The 25603-nt window shown below is 35.3% G+C and overlaps 1 protein-coding gene across 2 annotated transcripts in view; it reads left to right on the top strand.

Moving 5' to 3' along the window:
* Nucleotides 1–24878, top strand: part of SYN2 (synapsin II) — a 181893-nt gene extending 157015 nt beyond the window's left edge. For both annotated transcript variants that reach the window (XM_084292741.1, XM_084292740.1), the window contains 4 exons: nucleotides 2827–2976; nucleotides 17578–17638; nucleotides 21393–21684; nucleotides 24301–24878. In XM_084292741.1, coding sequence (XP_084148867.1) covers nucleotides 2827–2976; nucleotides 17578–17638; nucleotides 21393–21684; nucleotides 24301–24436 — 639 coding nt within the window. In that variant the 3' untranslated portion in view covers nucleotides 24437–24878. The remainder of the gene's footprint in view (nucleotides 1–2826; nucleotides 2977–17577; nucleotides 17639–21392; nucleotides 21685–24300) is intronic.
* The last annotated feature ends 725 nt before the right edge of the window (nucleotides 24879–25603 follow it).

Below are 25603 nucleotides of genomic sequence, written 5' to 3'. Positions count from 1 at the left end.
TCGAACAATAACCTGACATCTATTCTATTTTAATTTAGAATGTGTACAGTTATTTTTCATTCCAATATTTAATCTCTTCAGACTCAAAGCTTATATTCCTTTGCTACATTAATGCAAAGTTTAAAGCAATTCTGCCTAATAACCAATTTTTTGTATGAAACTGTGTTCCATCCAAGCAGATGAGAGTTATTTTACAACTGGCATTAAGCCATTCAAATCTCAGAAGTATAGACATTATCTTATTTTTAAAACATTCAAACAGAGCTGAGATGGGTTTATAGATTTACTGAAGTGTTTGTGGTGTTTAGAGCAACACCTCAAAGCTTCTTTTATCCTTAGCCATAGAATTAAATTTTTCTTACATGCGGTACACAACACAGCAGTATCTCCTAAGGAAAGTTATATGTGAACTTGCAGTCATAGAAGTATTTAGAAATTCAGAGTCAAAACTCAGTCCTCTGGATCTTAATCCTGTCTGATCCTTTAGCAAGATCTTGTTTTAGGCAACTCATTTCACAGTCATTCCAAATACAATTTTTTTTTAATTATTTTTTTTTAATGTAAGTGGATATTAAACAAGGTGAGGTTTTCTTTCCACACTTGTGAAAGAAGGATAACTGTTGCTTCTACATACATTCATTCAATTCTTAGGAAACATTTGCTCTGGATCTCAATTATTATTTCTTTGTTTACAGTTAGTTTATTTTAAAGTCTCTTTGCTGTGATGAAGCTTAGAGGAGACATCTAAATCTGAAAATCCCAGAAAATGTGTTGCCAACATATTGCTTGCTAGTGTGCAATGTTAGTGTCTCTTATAAATGAACAAATGGAAAAATAATGCAAAAGCTTGTGGACTTCAGGCTAATCTCATTATTAAATCGAGGTAGTCTTTTTCAGTCACAGTGAGAATTTCTTTAGAACTTATTTTGAAAATCCTCAAGCTTAGATAACATCCTTTACAGTGCAGCTTATTCTCAACAACAGTGCAAGAAATATTAGTCCAGTGTTAGAATGAACCTACACATTCTTTTAAATCCAAATGCCAATTCAGACACCCAGTATAAGTGACTAATTCCTAGATGCATTTGAATACATAAAGAAGGAAGGTAGAACTTGCTCTTGTCTATAAAGGAGATAGTGTGCAGTGTAGGCTGATGGACTAAGAGTTTTGTTCCTACTATATCCCTTCCACCCCATGCAAAGCAGATGCACTAGCTTTATGCTCTTCAGTCTGACTGTTGTGTCACCCCTACAGATAACAACCTTCTTCCACTTTAAATATTTTCACAATCCGGTCTTTCTATAAAATTTCTATATCTTCCCTTCAACTACACAAGCTGAATAACTAGCAAACAAACAAACAAACAAAAAGCTCCATGCAACAACCTACAGCAGAGCGCCTACCTGAAGAGATGGGAATCAGCAACTCCAGCCAAAATAGCCCTGCCTCCCTTCAGCAGAGCCCTCTTTCCTATTTAGTCCTTTTGCCAGAGGTTGGATGAGAACGAGGGAAGTTTAAGATGTTTCTCTGACCCTAAGCACCTGCAATTGCCTGTGGCAGAAAAAGTCCACCAGCACTCTTTTGACTCTTTTGAACCTTTTCAATCTTCTTCCATTTACCTGCAATAGAGAAGGAACCACAGAAGCCAAAGATACACAGGAAAGTGCACTTCTGGAAGCTCTAAAGCACCCCCGTAAAATTCACTGATTCTTCGGCATTGAAACCCATGAGGATTCTTTCCTTCTTCATCTCTCTTACCAGCACAGATTACTATTGCATTTACTGCAAGATTTACCTACACTACTGAGACACTCCAAGACTTTTCAGGTGGACAGCTTTTCACAGACTGAAAATTAGATGGCAACAACTCAGTTTGTACAATCTAACTGGATCAGACATAATGACATCTATAGAGTATATTACTGCTAATGTAGTCTAACTGCTTTGTGTCTCACTGCATTTTATTAGTTACTATTATTTTATTAGTTACTATTGCTTGTATTGTAGGCCTGAATCACTTGTGATCCATTGCTATTGGAAACACCAGAATGCAGGGCTGCAGGTGATATGCTGTCACCTTTTTCTGAATAGCATTGACACAAACTGAAAAAAGGATTGCAGCTTCTCAAAAGAGAATTAAATCCTTTGTTATTATCGAAATAAGAATGTGCAGTGCTGTTGTGATTACTAGTTGGGGTCATTACCTTATCCTTATATTTTCTCTTTCAGGGTAAAGAGAGATACACCAAAAATAGGTACACTGTAGAAATCACAAATACTTCTGTAGAAATAAGAAATCATCAGAACCCACTGAAGTTAACTGAATTCAATATCAGTTTTATCCACCCAAATAGCATAATGAAATAATTGCTGAAATATATTAACCAGTCATATGTAGAATGGAAATAAACACTTTTTTATTTGTCTGTCTGATATTCTGCTTTCATTATGTTTGTTTGTTTGTTTGTTTGGCTTTTCAGATAGCTAAGAAGCTTTATTTGAAGTTTGAAGTTTTGTCATTTCCATGTTCTATTTCAGCTGATGATCATGGTATGAGCTACAAAAACACCTACAAGAAAAAAAAAATCTTCAGAAATGTAGCTTAGACAGCAGCTCAGAAAAGTACTTTCAGTACAGAAAAGTACTTTCAGTACAGAAAAGTTTTCAGCAGTCAACATTATAGTCTAAAAAAACTCACATCCCTTATCTGCTATATCTATGTGCTTCCTACAGGAATCACATTCTATTTTCTATTATTGAAAAAAAAAAAAAAAAAAAAAGTCATGTGAAATAAGTTTATGTTGATGTATTGTTTTATTTTACAGGTAATGGACTGCGCAATGCCTCTGATTGGTGAGCATCAGACTGAAGACAGGCAACATATAACTGAACTAGTCGTAAGCAAAATGAACCAAATGTTGTCCAAAACTCCTATTCCATCTCCTCAGAGACCCACTGCCACTCAGCAGCCTCAGGTAGGAAACCTTTGCTTTTAAAATAGAGCATCTTTTTCCATAATTTTACACTCAAAATTTTCCTCTAAGAATTTGGCTGGACGACTACACAGACATACCCTCAACTACAAGGATTCAAGAGCTTATCAACACATTTAATAGGTTTGTCATATTTAAATGAGATTATCTCTAGAAATAATTGTGTAGTGCAGGCAATATTTTGTTTTGTTGATATGGTTCTACTAGTAAACTGATAACTCTGGTTTCAGTGAACTACCAGGTTTTGTATTGTTTCCTTTCAGCTACAGCTGTATAAAATATCATGGAGGTTTAAATATCATGACAGATCATGACATCCTTGAGGATGTCAATAAGAATGCTGAAACAATATTTCTTATGCATTTGTGAGAAGTGACTACTTCATGACTATATGATCATCTTTTTGCTACCAGTTGTCTTTCAGACTTTGTAAATCATCTTTGTGTTTCAATTTCCACGCTTACAAAACACAAAATCTCTTTTATTGATCCTTCAGGTAACTTATGAGGCTGTAGTTTATTTGTACAAGGCTCTAAGAGTGTAAAAGGGGTATGTAAATGCTAACCAGCTTGTTGTATCAGTTCATAGGCCTAGACAGCAGGTCTGGTCAAGAGCAGCATTATTAGCTACAATTTTCATGTACTTCTTTTAACATACTGAGGGAATAAACCATGACAGTACATTCTGACATAGACTATTAAGGACTGTACTGCTACTCTATAACAGTGCAGCTCCATGGTGATCATTGAAACAGCAGAGTAAGCCAAACAGTAATACAGGAATTACCAAGCCTAAATCGAGAATCTATTTTTATTCCTAGTAGGCTCCACACCAGGTAAACAATTTGAAAACAATTTTGTGGCATACCTCAGACAGACTAGTTCTTGAGGTAGAATGACTAATATGTTCTTCAAATATATCATCATGTTTTAAGTTATAAAAATACATCATCCCACATAAAAAAGTGCTGTGGTTTCTATTTTTATTACAGCCACTCAAAACTAAGCACAAAATTGTTTCAACCACAGAACCACATACAATGGAGAAGTTTCCATTCAACATGACTCAAGTCTATTGTAAAGAGAACTGAAAAAGAGGGACACAGAGGAGAAAAAATAAGTCACCTAATGCCAAAATACCATTTCTTTTAGGATGAGTAGTTTACCCATATACTAAAACGAAGCAAAGTATATAATCCAGAGATGCCTGGAGCATACCACTCAACATAAGACAAAATTTGTAGCATTAATAGACAGATTCCCGGTTTAGTTATAAAAATTAGTGGAAATAAAAAAAAAAATAATAGAAAAATTAGATAGATTTAGTGTACGAGATTTCACATTCTGGAGAGAAAAAAAAAATAACCTAAGGTCTGGATAGGCATGCTATGCTTCCCTGGATTTCCAAGAAGACAAGGATGGACAAATGTGTGTACATATTGGTATCTTCTAAAGAAACTGGTTATCTGTTGTATGTAAATAGAGTTTTCATATGTTTCTAAAGAACACTGCCTATGTAAGACAAGGTCTAGAATGAAAATAGGATAAGCAACATTTTTAGAAAGTTTCTAAATTCCTCAGTCATTGCTGTCACCTATCACGTCCATGAAAAGTTTGTGTGTTTTTTTGTTCTTCCCTCTTAGGCCAAAAATCTTTGAATGAATCAAAAGATAATATTTGCTGCGTAGCTGTTGAATTTCTGTTATATTTCTGCTTACTTACTTTAGGTTACTGAAGAATTCAGCCTTTGCTAATGGCAACAGGATGTTATTTAATGTTAACCTTATTTTCATTATCATACCCTTTAATTATGAGTTGCAGTTAGTCAAAATCAGAAATATCTCTTCAGAATATTTGCAATATTTGTTGATCAGACTCTGGTTCCTTAAAATTTGCCTTGTCATATTATCCACCAGCTTAGGACAGACAAAAATGACCAGAAGTTCTACAGAAGATGCCATTTGAAAATACCCATTAATCTTCCCAGATTTAAGTAATGATTATGAATGATCTATAATATTTAAAACAGGTATCTCCTCACACAACACTTATTTTTAACTAGTTTTTTTTTCCTAAGAATAAAGTTAGTCTGTTAAAACAAACTGTCCCTTGCATCTTTGAACAGTTTTCTTCTTTTCTAATCTGAGACATTATTTTCTATTCTTGAAAAATACAGCCTGTTCGTTGGCAGGGGTAAGGGGAGATACTGCATATTTCTGAATGTCATATAAAATGGAAAGCCAGTAATTTATCCCAAATAAAGTATATGCATATGTATTTGTGGTTTTAGAGACCAAAGTAATACAGATATCACAGTTAAATGAACAGTTTGCAGCCAGTGGTACAGCTATAGATGAGCCACATTTTGAATTCCCTTATTATCTGCATAGCATTTTTTAAAATTAGGTATAATGTGTTCACTACTGTGGCATTGAGGGCATCCTGCATAAAAGAATGCTTCAATTTATAAATGCCCACAATGGTCACTACTGTTCCAGTTAACTAGTAATCCATCAGAAAACAAATCAATGATTAGGAAAACAAGTCTTTGTTTAGAGCTATGCAGCCAAATCTTGATGGACACGATTGGCCTTGTAATATGTTCTGAAGGCCAACAAAGTTCTCTCTGTCAGAGTGCCAGAAGGAGCAAATTCCAAAGGTAAGGCCCTCAGATAACTGTGTTGCTTATGTTGAAATCTCACTAGCATAGATCCTGTGATTCTTAATCTGAAATATCAGTTACATAGACTTTCAAAATATATATTTTGTATATTATTTATTTACCCATTTGTTTATTTATAAACACTTGGGCAGGCCCTATAACAAGTTACACTAGTACACTGAAAGGCAGAGAATTAATCTGTGAGTGAGAAAAGCTGTTCTTTCTGTTGCACCTCACCCCCCTGATTCTGGCTGCTGCCAGCAAACTGTGTGTCATGCTTTTGAGGTCCCAGGCTACTGCATAACTTTGACAGCATGATCGAACCATACCGGGATAGAAAGTATTACAAAAAGAAAGTAATTACAAGATTCAAAGCTTGCCAGTTTTGCTCTTATCAATTACTTTGGGAGTCTTCCCACTACAAAGAAAAGCAAGAATCCCTGGGCAGTTATGTCTGTCTGATATAGTTGTATATAGTCAAAAACTCTTTCAAATATTAACTTATTTCTATTTATTTTAAAAGCATGGAAGCTTGTTTTACCAACAACCATGATGAAAATATATAGTAGAACTCTAGCTAGGAATATGACATTTATGGATGTTTTTCCATGAAAGACCAAAATCCAGGTGCTCTACTTGTGGGCAATAAATGAAATCTAAATTTCTTCCTTTTGTAGCCTCTTTTAACACTTTTGACAAGCCAGCTGAGGAGCCTCTGTCAAATCTTCCTTAAAGCAACAACCAGTACATTAAACTACCCAGTGAAGTGTTCTAGGTAGTGGAATCACATACCTGTCTCCATCTGTTGGTAGGAAAGATCACCAATCAAAATTCTGCTCTCTGAATTTGCAAAACTACAGGTGGTTGTTCAGTAGAGGGTATTTTAAACTTGTTTCTGTGGCAGCACTTGTATATAAAACAATAATAGTAAAACATAGTCAAAGCTGCATATCAATTCATGATACTAGTTGTGATGGAGTAAATTCTGTGTAGAATATTACATTATGCAAGAACATTACCATAAAATGCAAATGACTACAGTAAAGTTAGCAGTTGAAGCTAAGGAACATCATAGTAGAAAGTGTTTTTTCAATACAACTCTGTTGAGACCATGCTGCATTATCCACAAAAGATCAAGGAATTTTGTATCCTTAATGGAAGGAAGAAATGCATGCACCAGAGGCACAAAATCCATAACCACACAACATGACAAAGAGCATAGCATTACCAACTATATCTTGGTTCTGGTCCATTTAAAAGAAAGGAGTAGCACACCAGTTACAGAGCAATAAATAATGTAGAAGCAAAGAGGATGGTCCTTTGATAGTTTTGAGACTAGAACAGCAGAACCTGGCATCTTTCATTTCTTAACTTTCTCTTCTGCAAATCTGAAAGGCAGCATTAATCTGCTTGTTAGGTGAAGTAAACTTCTCTGCTAAAGTCCAGGTGTGGGCTTCATTTCTAAATGATGTTCTGCTTTATAGTCTCATAGTTGATCTAATTTCTCGAAGAGGAACAGGGCCATGACTTGTAGGTTTGCTACAGCTTTGTGGCATCCTTAAGCTGCCTAATACTAAACCTACTCACATTAGCCCGGCTGTATTCATATGACTGACTAGCACCACCACCAAGAATTCTCCTGTCACTGTCCCTTGGCACTTATTTGGAGGCACATATTTTTCTTCTCTGTTTTTGGAAGGAAAGACTGCCTAACAAATAAATGATATGAGATCACACTACATCTTTTTCTATGAAAGAAGGTAAACATACAGTTTGAGTATTAGTATTTGAGAATCCTACTGCAAAACAAATCACTTCCTGGTGTGATTAAATCCATACTAACAGACAGGAGGTGTAATTTATGAATAGCTTGCATTAAGGAAGTTGCTACATTTTCTGATGACCCCTAAAACCATATGTACTATATTTCTTTTTCTTAGGAGGACTTTTAAATAGGGGATAAATGGCAGCTCTGACATCATATAACCATAAAACAGATGTACGTAGATTTGTGAAGCAGCATCTTATGGAAACCTGGATCCTTAATATACCTAAGAGATAGCCTGACTTTCTCTCTGCACAGGGCAAGGCAGCACAGAGAACCTGGAAAAAGTCTGGACAAGGTTTTACTGTTATGTCTCTTTAATTGTTTACTTTTCCAAATTCCTAATCATATTACTCTGTATAAACAAAGCAATATGTATAAACAGTCAATAAACAAGTGGTATATCTATGTAGCTGTTAATTGAGCATCTTCTGTAGTCTGCATTAGCATTTAATATGTATACTCTGTTGATAACCTCAGAAAGTTTGTATGCTTTTTGACAGGCACTAGTAAATACAAAGAAAATCTTACTAATTCTTTACTTCTTGCTATGTGCATCTAGAAGCCCTTTTAAATCACAGCACATTTAAAAGCACATTACTTTTTATGTTAAAATGTTAGTTGACTTACCATTGTGACTTTAAGAAAAAATCAGGCAGCACCAAGTTGGCTATATTGCCAGAAAATTTAAGACATTGTCATCAAGACTTACCAGAGACAATAAAAAACATTGCTGGTGCATATATACGCCATAGAACACTAAAAACTACATTTCAGTGGTTATATAAGTCAAAAGTCATTCTTAAAACTGGCATGTTAAACTGATTTTTACAAGTTATTTTTGAAATTGGATGTTCACTCCAGAGCTAGGATCTGTTTTACGTTTTGGTTCTTTGAATCCCAGCGACATCTTGTGGCCTCTTCTCTTTCTAATAACTGATTTTTAGAGCTGTCTTATTTATTACTACAACTTAGTGCATCGTATTACAGAAAGTATATCACCTTAAACAACAAATTGGATATATATTTTGCCAATATAAAATGTTTCCTTTTCAACCATTTTGCATAACACTATTATAAAGAAAAACAGTTGGTACCATTTTAGATCCTAAATGTATGGAATTAAGAAAAGCAGAAGAAAATAGAAATATAAAGGAACTTGAGCTCACCCCTTCCTGGTGAAAGGTGCAGGTACACTTCACTCCAGTTAAATTTACACCAGTCAAGTTTAATTATCACAAGTATATAATGGTAGCATACATTTTACTACACCAAGGATATTTTGTGCATCATTCAATTAGACATCTATTTGAGGCAGATCCTACAAGAACGTAGAAGTGATAGAGATCACAATGGAGATGGAGATTCAGACTTAACTGCTGGATTAAAGATGTTTTTAAGAGCCTGGATGAGGTATTTAAAGCAGTCACTATTTCATTACACAAAGTTTGATTTATTTTAAGCATTTGAACTTGATATTCATGTAGTGTAATATTAAAAACAAAGTTCATGCAGGAAAATAAATCCTAATATTTTTAATATTGACAACAGTTAAAAAGTAGTGGAACACAACATACAGATGTTGAGAAGAGATTTTACTAAAAAATTGGTTCTAAAATTTAAGATAACCTATTTTAAAATGGCTATTAGAATCCCATACCAGTAGGTGGAGTAATTACTAAGGAGGTAAGTATATTTGGTCAGTTCTTTGCTTATTTAGTATTGTCTCTGTAGAGCAGGAACAGGTAAATAGCTTGCTGGATATTTGCTAGTGATGTCTACATAAATGTTTTTGGTGGTTAGCTGGGAATATATCAATTAAATGAAAACAAGTAAAACAAAACACTAATAAGTGCTTATATTTCCTAGTTTGTTTTGAAATAGTGTGCAACAACTAAACAAGTATGCCTTACAATGCCCTTTTTCAAAGGCTCTGGTGACATTTAGATAATAAAACATACTAAGGGGCATATATTAAAGATTTAGGATTTAGGATTTAGGATCTGCTAACACCAACAGAAATTTGTACAAATAAAATAAAAGTTTTCAGTACGTTGCCTGATTTTTTTTATTATTATTTATTTATTTATTTATTTTTATTCTGACTACTCTCTATTGAATTCTTGTTGCCAGCAGAGTACCTGGAAGAATACATGACTCCTGCAGATAAGCTGAACAGATAAGCTGAACAAAGCTTGATAACAGAAAGAGTTGCTCACAAAAATACTCAATAGAAGAGAAAACCAAAGAAAAAAGTCCCAGTGGCAACCTGACAGAGTCAAGCATCAGGTCCAGGATGATCAGGATAACTTAAATTTTCTGTAGGGTATAAGGCAGTAGCCTTAGTGATAATCATTTTCATATTATGGAAGACAACAAAATGATAACTAAATGGAAAAACATAACAAGTATTACAAGTTAATACTTTTTTCATGATTATTTTAATCAATATAACAGTACTGTTAAAAAAAAAAAAAAAAAAAAAAACTCTCTTTTTCTCTTCACTATGCAATAAAATAATTCTTTTGTTAACTTTTTGATCATCTTCAGCCAGATGATTTTCTGATCATCTACCAAACTACCAATTGTGTTGGCAGAAGCAGACACTCTCTCTGAGAACTCTGAAACTTGATGGTGTCTACCCTCAAGGATAATTTAAACATTTAATTCTTAAGTAATCATGAGCCTACCACTACAGAGTATTGTATATGTTCTTAGTAGACTTCTGTGAGGAACAGCTTTCTTGTCCCACAGATATTTTTTGGAGACTTCAAAAACAAATATCTTCATTCCATTATAGGGCAAAATGTAGTCTTTTCAAAATAAGAACAAGGAAAACATTGATCCTGTCACCATGAAACAGGCAATACAGAGAGTCTAAGTTAGTCTCTCATTGTTTGGTCTTAGTGCTATACTTACTATCATATAAAACTCTTTTGATTTTTTATTTTTCCATATTGTTCATCTATTTTTACTATCTGATTTTTTTTTTTTATCTAACCTGAACGTGATAGAAATACCTTTTTTGGGGAGGAGGTTTTCCTTGGCCTCCTTTCTTTTCCCCACTGTGGTGGGTGTTTGCCTTTTTTGTTATCATTCTCTGTCTCCACTTGACTTTTTTTATTTGATTTCTCTGACCTTTAAATCATAACCTGTTAAGCAAAGCCATTTGGCTTTACTCTGTGTTTAACTTTCAAGGATTCTGTGCATCTCCCCAGCAGTCATCACCACAGTTTATTTTGAATAAGGACCATGTGCTAAGTAAGCACTGTGATTTTTAAACAAGGATAAGCACAAAGAGAAATCAAGGCAAAATCCAAAACAGAGCAGCTCATTTTCAAATATTCTTGACTTGTCCATAGGAAAACATAAGCATCCTCCTTTTCCCCTCACCACTTCAGTCACTAATCTAGTGTCCGATCAGTGCTCCATCTGGATAGTTGCCAGTAGAGCAAGTTTGTCCTCAGCTGCCCATAGATCATTCCCCAGTGTCTCCCTGCTCCTAGGAGAGACTCAGGAAGGTTTTCAGAGTTCAGACCAACCACTACTGATGCTTCATCTTTGTGGCTGTGTACTTGTGCTGTACCAAGAGAAGCAAGGAAAGAAGCACATGCAACCGCTGACAGACAAGTCTTATGTTCTGTTCAGATTCTGAACTTTGCTTTTATTTGTGGTAGAGCTCAAGTGTTTCACTCTGTGACTACTTCTTTCCCAAACCACCTCCTGCTCCACTATTCTGTAACATTGATACAATCATATTAAAATATACCATGGTTTATAACACTGGCCCTGAGTTAGCTCCATCTTTTTTCCTACTCTGTTTTGAAGCACAAACTTTAGTTCTAAATTGATCCAGCAATGATGGATCTTTGGATCTCCAGAGGAAGTTCTGCAGATCTTAACCTCTTCCTGTTCATGAAAGGATCACTTGTCACAAAAATAAAAAAAATAAAATAATAATAATAATAATAATAATATAATTAATAATAATAAAAATAAAAATCTGTTTTTGGTTTTGTTTAAAGACTGGAGGAGCAGATAGAGCATAGCATCAAACAAGGTTAAAATCTCTGGGTCCCAGGGTCAAAACCTTCCTTACAATTTCAAAAAACAACATAGCATTTTGACACTATCAAGCCCCGAGCAGTACTTTACCCTCTATGTATCCAGAGGTGTCTATGTACACTGAGAAAGGAAGTTTAACTTTCCTGTAACTGGACAGTCTTCAAGATATGTTGTACCTCTTTCATTTGCCTGGCCATCTATCTCTTTCTCTGGTACAAACGTTCACACACACATTTCAGTCTCAGCTGCTTTAGCACACAGGGGGAGCTCTCTCCTATCACATAGCCCACATTCCTACCTTGTCTGTGGGGAGCAATTTTTCTACTGGGAAGAACTGCCTGAAAGCTGCTGTGCAACTGCATACTTTTAGTGTTCCCTTTTCAAAAACAGAAGTTGAAATCTGGCTTCATTAAGCAAGAGTTGCAATCATATCAGATTGCATCCTTGTCCATTAGAAATACTGACTGTTTCTGGGAGGGGACCACTTAGCTTCTACAAGTGCTGCTACTTCTTCAGAAACTTTTATTTTTTTTTTTTTTTTTTTTTTTTTTTTGTGATAAATTGTCATCCCAATTTTTCTCTAGATACATCATCTTTTTAGGATTTTTTTTTTTTTTTTCCCAGCAAAACAATAGAACATAGGACTGCCATAGACAATGAGAGGCTACCTGTTTCAGTGTCTCAAGGAAAATACTGGAGGCAGAAAATACTGCCCTTTAACAGCAGTGAGTTCATAATATGATACTCATTCTTACGGCTGTGTAAAAATATTCTAGAAGAAATCTCCTCTGTAGGAAGTAATTAGTTATCTAACAATAGAAAGCAGTATACAAAATATAAGCTAGAATAGTTTTTTATGCTTACAAAAAAACTTTTTCAGGGCATATTGTAAATATTAATCCAAGTAAAATTAAGCTGTATAGCTTGTTTTCTCCTCTTAGCAGTCATTTCCCGTTCCATTCAGAGGAAGATTTTACAGGTTTTGCATAGGTATTTTGGAAAGCTGGTTGAGCAACAATAAAAGCTGGTCTAAACTTTTTAATTCTTTATCACAGATTCAACATGAAGAAATTTTAGGCTGGCATCAGTTTTGCTGAGTATATTTTCCATATAGAGTTCCTTAGTGGAGAAGGGCAACACTGGACACTGATACCCCCAAAAAATGTACAAAGCAGGAGCCAACTCTCCTATAGCTGGCCACTTTGTACTAGACAATGTGAAAGTGGCTTCTTTTTAAGGTGAGCCTTAGGGCATCTCTCCATCATCACTGTAAGTAGGCCTGTTTCACTGCCCATCTCAGTCTACAGGGAATAAATAGCAAAAACTTTGTAGTCCTGTTCAGCACCACTAGCAACACAAGGAAGCATTTATAAGTCACCTATGCCAGATTCGCCCTGTACAGGATGAGGTCTGTACCAGCAACTGGTGAGAATCTCTGCCATGCTCACTGCACACTGAAGGTATGAAACAGTGAACGGTTAGGCACTAAGGAGTTTCTTATTTTTGGATTCTCCACATCATAATGTCACTTCAACATCTCATTGCTTTGCTAAGTAACACACTATGTGCTTATTTCCTGTCCATTTTTATTGGTTCACATTATGCTTTAGTTGAGCTTGTTTCCACTTCTTTACCACTACAACATATTCGCAAAAAGCAACCATACTGCCTTCGAGCCTCTATTTTGCTAAACTAAGCAAGACACAATCTTCCAAATATTGTGGGTATGGACTCTTCCTTCATCTGGTAAGTTTACATTCATCCCCTTGAACAGGCGTAACGTTCCTCTCTTGTGAGGACAGAGTGTCTAGATCTCTGTCACTTTTTAAGCATTCATTTACTGTTGACACCCTGCTTAAATGATCTAAATTACCTCTCTGCTTTGCAGTAATGCTTCGTCTTAGTACTCCTGCTTTGTTTTACTTTTATTCTTGTTTCCTATATAAGATCAAACTCAGCCTCCATTTTGGCAATTCTCAATTGACCCCTCTATTTCCTGACCTGAACAATATGACTTTCCCGTCAAATATTGAAATATCTTAGAAAAGCTTCTAGTATTACATTATAAAGAAAACCAAATGAAACCCAAAAACAACTATATATGCTCCAACTATAATTCACAAAATCTTCAAACTCAGCCAAATCAACATCAATTTTTGCTGGGACTCAGTTTAGCATCTCTCATACCCAAGGGCTATTTCCCTGACAAGTTGCTGCTTTTGCTCCCACCCATTTCAGCATTTTTCAGATTATTCGAAATTCAAATATATATGAATCCAATCTGCATTTATATAAATATAAAAGACAGAAAAAGAAGTAGTACCACTGATCAAACTTTAATATATCATGCTTGGAAAAACAGTCTTTTTCTGCAGTTCTACTCCCAAAAATTCTAAGAAGACCATTTCAGGTGAATGTTGAAAGGAAGGAAGTGCTACAGAGACACCAACAGACACTTATCTTCTAGATAAGTAGCTGGGTTTCTGCTCTGGCTATAATTAATTTAGCCAATATTCTAAACACCACTATACAACCAAAGCATTGTTATACGCAGAGCGGAGAAATCACTACAGTGTATTTGTAGTATTCATGTGGCTTAGAGGCTTCCACAAATAAAGCTGTATTTTTTGTAATAGCTATGTAAACAGTAAATCCCCTTTGAAGAGGAGAGATTCTATAAGCAGCTCTAGATAATGTTACTATCAACAACAGCAATCCTGTCTTTTTTTGGGGGAATTTGGATGTGATGTGAAAGCTGTACTCCATAAAATGAAAACCAAAACGGCTCCTTGCCCCAGCAGTTACCACACCTCACTTAGGTAGTCCTAAACCATACTGAAAACTGTAGTTTAGTTTCTGTACTATGAATTACTGTACCATACTGTACTAGTAACTACTAAGCCCTGAGCATCCAAATAATAATCTGTCCAGGGCTATCTTCCATGACATATTCTGCATTCTAATCCTTGATTCCTGTAAGGTTTGAATTAAGCAGTAAGCAAGTTTGTAGATCAGAACTGCAGTGCAGGACAACATGTTCATACTAAAAGAAACTGGTAGGAGGGTGAGCTTCTAGGCTGGGCAACAAAGGAAAAAAAAAATAACAGAAGGGGTGAAAACATCTGCAGGACAGGTCTAGTCCAGCATCTGTGTTCAGAGAGATTGTGTTGCCTATGAGGAGTTAGCAGCTCTTACAATTACATTGGCACACCACCTTGGAGAGGTGAGAAGTAACACTGTAGTCAATTTGCCAACAACTGGTGTTTTAGAAGAAGTCTGGATTTTATTAAAGGCCTTGGCTCAGGACAGCAAACAAGACTCTGGTTCAAAGCTTGTATTTAATATCAAGTATCAAGGTTTCTGACTGTCTGGAGAAAAAAAAAAAAAAAAAAAACAGTCTTGAAAAGGACTGGATTACTACAGACCATTGAAAAACCATGAGTAAGATTTCTCAATTAGGAATGTAATGCTAATTAGTCTTTTTGGGTCAGCCTGGGTGGGTTGGCTAATTAGCAAAAGTAATATACCCATGTGATTGGCCTGGAGTGTGGGTGAGGTTCCTGGAAGCACCAGGTGATATCTGGTGAAAAAAGGATGTGTGGGTGGTAAGATCAGGACAGCTGCAGTCAATGACTAGAGTGGGGGAAATACATCTTCAACAGAAAATGCACAAAAGCTCTGAGCTTTCAGAACAGTTGAGGTAAGGATTAGCAAGCTTCTGTAAGGTTTATTGAAAGCCTAATTTAGGATAAAATAATTTCATGGTAAGATGGAGAGATATGCAGATTGCATAAATACTGATGTTGTCAAGTCAGTTAAGTGGTGTGTGTGATAAAAGCTGAGACCATTCTGGTGCAAGAACAAATAGTAGACTTGCTTCAGCCTCAAGGCACAGAGGAGACAGGGGCCCTACAGATGTTGTTTTAATATTCAAGTAGGTGTGAGTTTTAATCACCAGCCTTTGTTCTCAGTTTCTAAATAAAATATGAGTTTTACCTATATAATCTTTTATTTTTGTTTTAGTAGAAAAATAGCCACATTCATATCCTCTCTAGTTTATGTCTGCCACTGCACAGAACTATGCAGATTGTTTTATGGACCTCTGTAAGGCTAGGAAATCTATCACATGGTAATAGTAATAATGTTCTTTGTAAAATACTATATGTGCTTTCTAACAAAAGTCACATGATCGGTTCAGTCCTCCAGAAGACTCCTTCTGGAAGTCCTTAAGCCCCAGTACTCACATTTTCACTTTAAGGGCACACTCCATGTGTCATACTTCAACACCAAAGGAAACAGAAGCTGTCTGTGATAGAGAACACCCAAATGCCCTAAGGTATATAGGGGAAGGTGCCAGGTGCATCTGAACAATAGTACTAGAATATGAAAGGAGTTAGCTCCTCTAGGGCAGCTTTTCAAGGTTTCCACTCTCTGTGCTAATTTCCCCAGTATCCAGGGAGTTACTGGTGTATGTATGTATTGTTTAAATGAGCTCCAGTGCATCATACAGAGCAGGTATCACAAATACTTAAGGTGTCATGAAAAATGCATTGGATAAAAAGTGAACTTTTATATATGGTTCAGAAATTTAGAGAAAGGAGACAAACAAAACAAAGAAGACTTTACCCCACACTAAAACATTTCAGATTATCTGCTGACAGTGTCTTTCCTCATGAAATTCTCTTTTTACATATCCTCATCCTTACATTGATGGTTACCAAGAGCTATGTAACTGGATCAGTTAATATGAGAATCAGATTTTGCCTCATTCATTTTATACATATGATTTTTACCCTTCATTTGGCCTTGTAAAGGTTGGTAACTCTGAATAATTAGAGTTTTGGACGTGTCCTATTTCCTTTTATTTATGTATCTAAACAGACGAAGCAATTTGGAACAGCTGCATACAATAGAGTGTTGTTGTCTTGTAACATTTAGAAAGTATAATATCTAGATTGCTGTGCTGAAATTTGCATCACTATGAGTAAGATTTATTTCTATGGTTCTGAGATCAAATACAAATCTATTAGAAAAATCAAAAAAACAGTAAGTTTTACAAAAAAAAAAAAAAACATGCTTAATTAATTTTACATTTATTATTTAATACATTCTGGGTTTTTCCCTCAACAGATGGCAATTTAATCTCTGAATCCTTAAAAAAAAATAATAATAAAAAAAAAAATCTAAGCTATTACATCCAATGATTTAACATGTTTCATTTTTTAAAAAATATTAGAGATGGGCCCAAGACAAAGCTTGGATTCAAATCCTAATGTTCCCAGAGGGTGTTCTGCTCCAAGGTTTTGGTTCAGGCGCATCTTTTCCTCTGGACAAGTATACATTTGAAAATGATACTGCCAAATAAATCTTCTGTTTTGAAAAGTTAAGTATTACATGTGTTTCTAATAACATGTCAGATGGAGTAGCATGAAGTAATTTTAATTATTTTCATTATTTGTCTGTGGTTTTTGCTTCCTTCTTTAATTTTGCTTAGTGAAACAGCTAACCCAGAGTAGTCCATCTTTCTTCCCATTTACAGCCGGAGAATCAAAGTGAAACTAGCACTGCTGTGCTACCACTTCCAGAAACAAAAAAATGTAATTAAAAATACATTATTTCTTGAATTACACAAACATATCTGTTGAAGTCCCCTTTCTATTCAGTCTATCCTAAAAAAAAAAGCAGAAGTGATGAGATACAAAAAAGTGTTTCAAGGTGCTAGGAACTGAAGGAGAAAGACCATACACAAATAGCAGTAAGATTTGAGAAGGCACTCCTTACATCATGATCACATGCTGCAAAGGGAAAACATTTTTATTTTTTTTCAGAACTCAGCTTTGAATTAGTCCAAGATTCATATGTCATGGCAGGCAGCAACTAAATTAGAAAATGTTATCTGGAATAAATTAAAATTAGATGTTCAGCCCCCAAACATTAAAGAGATTTCTAATGAAAATAAGGACAAATTAGTGGAAAATTGGAACTAAGCTACTCTAATTTTTTTCTCTTCTGTTTTCAAATATATTTTCCAGAGTGGATCACTAAAGGAGCCAGAACCAAACAAAATCCCACCTCAGCGACCACCACCTCAAGGTTGTTTACAGTACATTCTCGACTGTAATGGCGTTGCAGTAGGACCAAAACAAGTCCAGGCTACTTAGATAATTGAGACTAAAAGCAAGGGTTAAAATAAAAATTATTAAAAAAAAAAAAAAAAAAAAAAGGAAACAAAAACACAATCTTAAAAGCAAACATACCAGTTTTGTTCAATTTTACATTGTTCAATGCTGACCTGGACTGTGTTTTTTCTATGCAGTGTCAACTATACCGTCTGGTTGTTTACTTGTTCATGTCTGTGCGTGTAATGCTTACCTACTTTTCTCTGTAAAATTTGTGATTTCAGGGCTGTTGTCAACAGTGTACAAAGAATGTGCCTCTTTAGAGCCCAGTGCAACTGTATGGATGGTTAGACAGTATTTTTTGAGTATTATATATCGTTCAGTAAAATACCACCGAGGTTCAAATATAAATACTTTTGCTTACACTGTGAGTGTGTGCACAGTATACTCATCGCCTTTATTTTTTTGTGTGTGTGCGTGCATGAGTATTAGATAGGTGATCCAGATATATTTTTTAAAGTCTAGATTAGAATTTGCTGGTGAGGCTTTCTATTTATAATTTTATAAAGTTTGTTAACATTTAAGTTTTACTTATAACCAAGTGGAAGTCTAATATTTCAGAGACTCGATAAGTACGATACAGTTCTTCCCAAGGAATATTTAAAATATCTTCTATTTTACATACTGGTATTCATATTTTTAGTATTTCTGCATTAAATTATTAGCTATAAAGCTATGTAAATGGGCCACCTATGTGCAATATCTCAGTGAAAGTGTGAGTATTTAATGTATCTTATTTCAATGAAGTAGTTCCTTTTGTTGTCATTCCGAATTAGTAGTATCTATGGAGATTTTTAAATAAAACAGTAATGCAAATACTTTCAAAATCTTATACTCACCTAAGAGTTAAAGCCCAGGTTATTTGGTGAGAAGTACCTCAAGGACTGTTAAACTTCCTGTAAGAGCTCATTTTTTTTCCAAATACTGAGATGTTGAGAGATGGTAGACCAAGGTACCTTTAACCATCTAGAGATCTTGCCCTTTGATTGGAATGCAATGTTGGTGGTTTTCTTTACTAACTCAGGTCTATGATTTTAAACCTAGAAATATCAAGATAGCTATAAAGAAAATTCAGTCCCAGCATTATCCACTTAAATAGGGTTTATAACAATTGCTTAAAATCAAATGTGCAAAAAGACTTGAGATGCCTGACAACTGCTGTATTTTCTATAGGAAGATTATTTATGATTTTTGCATAAGCAGTTTATAGTGTAATATTACAAGAAATGTACAGGTGGGCAGTTAATCTGTTGTGAGAAATCTAGCCTACAGTCACAAGCTACACAATGCTAGCATACCATAAAACTTAGTCGCGAGTGAGCCACAAAACTATAATTTGAATTTAGAATATGTACAAAGATGAGTAGTGGCCATCAGTTTAGTGCAAACAGTTTTGTTTAAAGGGAAAACAGCTTTATGTTCTACTTCTGTTTTCCCTACAAACATTGGAAAAAAAATTATCAGTGAGAATCATCGTTCTTAGCATTTCTTTTCTTTGTACATGCTGGCTGGTAAGATGAGAATTAAGGTATGCATTATTAGCTATTTAAATGTTTGTGGTAAGTGCTACTGTTTACTACCTATCAGTAACTTACATGAATATTTTGCTTTAGTGATCAGCATTTGTCTGGGTCAGTAATCATTCCAATGATGGCATTGGATATTTTGTTCTGTATTAAGGAAGTACCACTTAGAATCAGGTTCACAAATCCTTACCTCCAGATACCATAAAAGTGAATAAACAATACTGCCCTGGGGTGAAGAAATGAATCTGATGATTGATTTTATTTAAAGCAGTTGGTATTTTTTGCATGTAGTAGTACAAGTATTCACAAATGCTTTTCACACGACATTTGTGAGCTGTGTGTGCAAAGAAAAGATGGGTGTTTCAGACAGGATTTCAGCTTGTTGACTGTAAAGGATTTACAAGGGCACACATTATTGCTACATACCACAGACAAGAAGCAAGCCAAAATGTCTCTCTGCATGTAAGCATGCTTAGGTGCAATATTGTGGGTAACAGGGAACAGATGTTTTACAGTGTAGGCTTAATGTTCAGTTTTGTTGAGTTATTTTTGGTAAAAGTTTCTTTCATGATTGTTGCCTTTTGTACAACCCAGCTGCAAGAAAGTGAGCAAATGCTGGAAGTGTGACAGCAGTATATCTTTTATGTGAAATATCTTGTACAGCTTAATGTGCAATAAAAGAAAGTTATATCTGTCTTCAGTGTAAAGTTTCTGGCATTCAAGCCTGTATATACAAGTGGGGGAAAAGAAGCCTTTCTGTTTTTCAGTATTGAGTGAAGGGAGACTAATAAGCAAATGATCCTTATTAAGATGTTGCAAGACCATGTTATCACCTTCAAATATTTCCTACAAAAGTGGTTAAAATTAATAAACGATGAAGGCACATTCCTTAACATACAGTACGTGCTATTTATCTTTCTGCACCACAACACACTGCTACAACTGTATTAAAACTTCTTGAAGAATTAGTACGTTCTGTTCTCAGACACATACGCTGGAATCTCCTATAGTAAGTGGAAAAGTATCTATAATAACAATTAAAAAATATATATATTGCAACTGTATTTCCAGATATGAACATGTTCTTTTAGAGACCCACGCAAGTCTTTTACTAGCACTGAATATCTGTGTAAGACTAAAAATTCCCAAATATTCAGAACATCTAGATCAGTTGTCTTGTATAGTATTTACTGTTCAGCAAAGCTCATTTCCTTACTGAAGCATTATACAAACAAATCTCTCAGAATTTCATCCTGTCCCTTCATCTGCTTAACTCAGATGTCCTGTGTGCTTTGTCACATGGAAGAATAAAGATTGTTTTAACAAATATCATCCAAGGAAACCACATTCGGACATCTGATGTGAGATAAGAGCAGCATGGCCACTGATATCTGATGCAGCACTATTTCAGTCAGAAAGAGGAAAGAAAAAAAAAAACCTCGGTGATGATGTAGCATCTTTCAGCCATGGATTTCACAATCAAGTCTCTACTACACATGTTAGTTACACACTTGCTACCATATTTTTTTCACTGTCATTCCTTCACAGTGGGAAGATCTCCTTGGTAAAGAGTTAATAGTGATTTTCTTTTGTTTCTTGTAATGTTCTTGATGTATTTCACCAAGATGTTAGATTAGTTATCAAAAGACTTTAAATTAGCCAGAAAATTTTCAATATAAAGTTGTTTTGTTGCTATAAGAATGAATCTAAGAGGAATATTACAAAAATAACTTCTAAACTTTGGGGGAGCAAAATTGTAATAACTACACAGAAAATAGTAGCTGTATTGCTGAATTAGATATTTTTGATATATTCAATTCTCTCACAGCCTCTCCTTTAGCTGGGCCAAAATTATACCAGGTGTAACTCCACTAATCTAATTTGAAGTCAGTGGAGTTACTGCTGGGATAAATTTGGGGTTTAGCATTTTTATAGATGAATCAGATGGCTCCAAGCAAGTTACTAATGTACCAACTGTGATTAGTAGTATTGACTACATTAAGCTGCAGTCCACATCAGTAGAATTTTGCCTCAAAAGTAAAATTAATCACATTCGAGGATTATTTTAAAGTGTTGGATATGAATCTAGTAAGAGCTCTTTGATACTATAACATTATGAAGTTTTTCTTGTACTGAACCTAGGGGGCCCAGTGCAACCCCAAGGAATGCAATCACAAAGCCAGGAGCCATTGCAGCCACAGCGCATGTACCCCCCTGGGCAGGCAGCAAAGCCCTCAGCTTCTCAGCCACAGCGTCCGCCTGGACCTACAACCCAGCAACCGCGTGCCCAGGCTCAAGGTCCCTCCAGCACCCGATTAGCAAAGGAAGCAGAGCCACAGCCTGCGCCACAGCCACAGCCCGCGCCACAGCCACAGCCTGCACCACAGCCACAGCCTGCGCCACAACAGAAGCCTCAGTCTCATCCCCAACTTAAGTAAGATTTGCTTTATCAGTTTTCTTGTCTCCTCATGATACGCTTAGATTTATCGTTGCAGTTGTAACTTGGGAGATGGTCTAACATTCATGAAAGGATATACATTTGTTCCCAAGTCTAGAATGATATTAAAAAGTTTCAGAAAGCTTATTATCTGTTTACCATTAGGAAGAGAATAGCAGTAGTTATGTCCTGTGCTACACAAAATTTCATATATTTGTTGTGCAATTTCTGCCCCAGCTAGGTCTGATGTAAAAACTCTTCATCTTACTCTTTTTTTTTTTTTTTTTCTTTTTATGTCACTGACTCATGATCTGGGTGTGCTGTAAGCTTGCACAGAAAAGAGGAAGTCTTATCTGTTTCAACTTTTAACCTCGCAGTCACTCAAGGAACAGATTCCAGTTTCAAAAGGCCTATCTCAGAAACAATGCAAATGAACACGCTGCCAAGCCGTGCTTCTTACAGTCACACTCTGGTCACGGTTATACATTGCCACTGACTGTACGGCACAAGTAACTCAGGCAGGCCCTCTCTGAAGGAGAGGCAGGACTCGCACAGACAGCTGCCTGCCGTTACCTCACTGCTGGAAGGTTCTGCTGGGCACAGCACACCGGCAGTGCTCTATCTGGGCAGCTGCATGCAGCAGCACAGAATGTGAGAAGGATGTGTAGCTACATATCCCCTCGCAGCTTTAACCCAGTAAGCAGAAAACCCGGAGAAGGTGTTAGCAATGATTTGCTGGTTTTCAGCATAGTGATCCTGATACACACTACTTCCAATGAAGTTGAAGATGCATTCTACTTATTTTGACAAGTAAAAATACTTGCATGTAGTTGTCATTTTATCCAGTAACGCAGATCCCCCTTTTTCATCCGCTCATTTGCTAATGCTAGTGTGAACCAATTCCGAGTCCTTGCCTGAGTACAAGTCAGGGGAACAGACTTGTTAGGTGACAAGATGCAAAGATAAACAATAGTCAAAAAAGGTCAAGTATAGTTGCTAATGAAAGAAAGATTTTCCTTGCTTTCCTAGGACAATGTATTTCTTTAGTTTTATAATCATTAAACTTGGATTAATTCATCCACTACTTAAGTATACCTACAGAATAGGGAAGTCAATTTTCTTAAGCAAGATGGAAGACTCTAAACTACTTTAAAACTTAATGTGTGCATTTCTGACATTTAAGAAAAATGGTGAAAAACAGGTATGGAAAAACTGTACTGTATATACTTTCCCATCTTTCTCCCTTTCCTTAAGTCAATTCTTCAAATGGAGATTCATTTTTCTCTTCCTTGAGTGGAATAGTCTCTAAAACAAAAACAAAAACAAACAAACAAACAAACAAACAAAAAGAAATTACAGATTTTAAACTGCTAGCCATATTAAGAGGAGTTTTTCTAACTTTCAAGAAGCAGTTTTAGGTCCACACCAAGACTCAAATCTCCTGCCTGTAGGATTAACTCTATTTGCATGTGCATGCTTTGTATTCACCCACATGCTGTTGCCTAACCTGTATGTACATGTTATTAATCTGTGAATAAATATTTAATTAGGCTACTTATTGTGTTACTAATCAAGTCAAGTGCTGCTTCCCACCCTCCCTCTTTCAGTGAGTACAAACAAACATTTATCAGTCTATTCTCATTAACACAACTATAATTTATGAAAAACCTAAAACGCCTGTAGCACTGTTTGCTGTACATTATTAGTTCAGAGGCAGAGAAGTTGCAAGCCATGGATAGTATAAAACAACCTGAATAAGGAAAGTGTTTCAGTTTTACTGTAGCCAAAACTGAAATCCTATTATTGTACTGAGATAAAAATGAAATCAGTTAACTAGTTTTACTAATGCATGGATGTCTTCATAAAAAGATTATAACTCATTAATGTTTTCTATTTAAATTCAAGCCTACCTTTTAAATGTTATTTTACCTGAGTTAGTTTTAAACTTCAGACATTTCCCTTCTTGTACATTACTTTATTCATGCTTACAGAGACTTAAACCATGATTACATAATAGCACTAAAAACAGAATAGGATTACTAGACTAAATGCTTACAGGCAAGCAAAATGATACCCAATTTGGGGAATTTTTTGAAATAGGAATAGTGTCATTATATTTCCACTGAGGATGAAATATATCTAACAAAGCAGTGGAGTACATTACAACTTTAGGATTCATTCTTCAAACTCTTGTTGATATACCTGGTTTTTCTGTATGCATATATTTTTTTGCAGACTTCAGGAACACAATTATTCATCATCCTGTGTTGGGTAGTGATTTGGATTAAGACAGGCCCAGTTTTTCCTTAAGTTCTGATTTCTTTCATCCAATTTACTAGACCTGTTTCAGATCTGTAAAAAGGCAGTGTATCTTCTAACAAAAAGATTATCCTACTTTGCAAATCAAACTACAGAAAGAACATGCTGTATTGCAGCAGCTCTGTATGCTACATCTAACTTTATTAGTTGTGTTGAATATCCATTTTGTTCACATGGAAACTGTCTACATCTCATGGACATTTTTCCTTTTCTCATAATTTATATGCATTATTTGTGGATGGAAGTTGATAGACAATATGACCATACAAAACTTGTTATATTTTTGTCTTGCAGCAAGTCGCAGTCTTTGACAAATGCCTTCAGTTTCACAGAATCGTCCTTCTTCCGATCATCTGTGAATGAAGACGAAGCAAAAGCTGAAACCATTCGAAACTTGAGGAAATCTTTTGCTAGTCTTTTTTCTGATTAGCCTGCTTCATATAAATGCACATAGCATATAGTCTAAAAACTCCGTGAATGTTACATAGGTTTTGTTTTCCCTGTGACAGTATCCTTATCTCCTGTGCTAACTGTTGTATTAAGCAATATGTTAAACTTACACAAAACCAGAAGAAGGACTTTGTTGAGATTCCATTCAGGAACATGTATAGAGGTAAAGAAATAAGAGTTCTATTACTAACACAGAATGCCAAATTCTGTGGTCCTTATCCATTGTAATATTGTGGCCTTACTGTGACTGAACTATATAATCCTATTTGAGACTCCTTTGTAGAACTGTGTTAATAAAGCATTGAGTTATGGGTTTCTTCTTGCTTTACCCATTTCCAATGCATTGCAATGCATGTGTATTTTGTGCGTAAATGTTTTGTACTGCAGGAGTATAGTCTTGGTTTGTTCTTGCCTCTCAAATTTAGGAGGCAATTCACACTGACGTTCTTGTCAAGCTGCATAAATAGTGTGAGAAGGTGAAGCAGTTTCTTCTTCCTTATACAATCTTTCCATCAGCTGATTGTAGACTTCTGATGTATTGCTGACAGTTATCAGTACACAAATTAATGTCCTAAGTAGAGTGTATATGTACTACTGTATCTCTGTGTCTATTTAAATTTATTTCCAAATTGTAACCATAACTGGTTTTAGTTGCAAAGAATATGCATGATGTTACCCTTATTTTTGTGAACACCTTCTAATAAATGTAAAGTCCCAGCCTGATTTAAAAAAATGTCTTTGACAAAGCTTGTTTCAACACCAGTATGTATTGTTTATTTTAACTGATATCAAAAGGGTACCTTTGTGATTATAAAATATTGGACATAAGACACAACTGGAGACAATAGACTATCAGAAATAATTCCCTTTTAGATAGGCATCAAAAATATACCTTTTAGGAAACACATTTATGTTTTCTAATAAGTCATGTATTATATAAATAACTTGTGAAAACAGAATTGATCTCAGACTTTGGGGTAATAGCAGCATATATTTTTTATTATCTAAATGAAAGTGAAGTTGATTAGTAATCTCTAGACTATCCCTTTTCAAATGAAAACCATGCCATTCTGCCTATCATGAATTATATGCAGCAGTATTCCTTGCTAGGAAAGAGTGCTAGCAGGAGAAACAAGAGAAAATAAGT

The sequence above is a fragment of the Netta rufina genome, assembly GCF_964035555.1.
Source record: "Netta rufina genome assembly, chromosome: 10".
Classification (NCBI taxonomy): Eukaryota; Metazoa; Chordata; class Aves; order Anseriformes; family Anatidae; genus Netta; species Netta rufina.
This window is presented reverse-complemented; position numbering and strand designations above follow the sequence as displayed.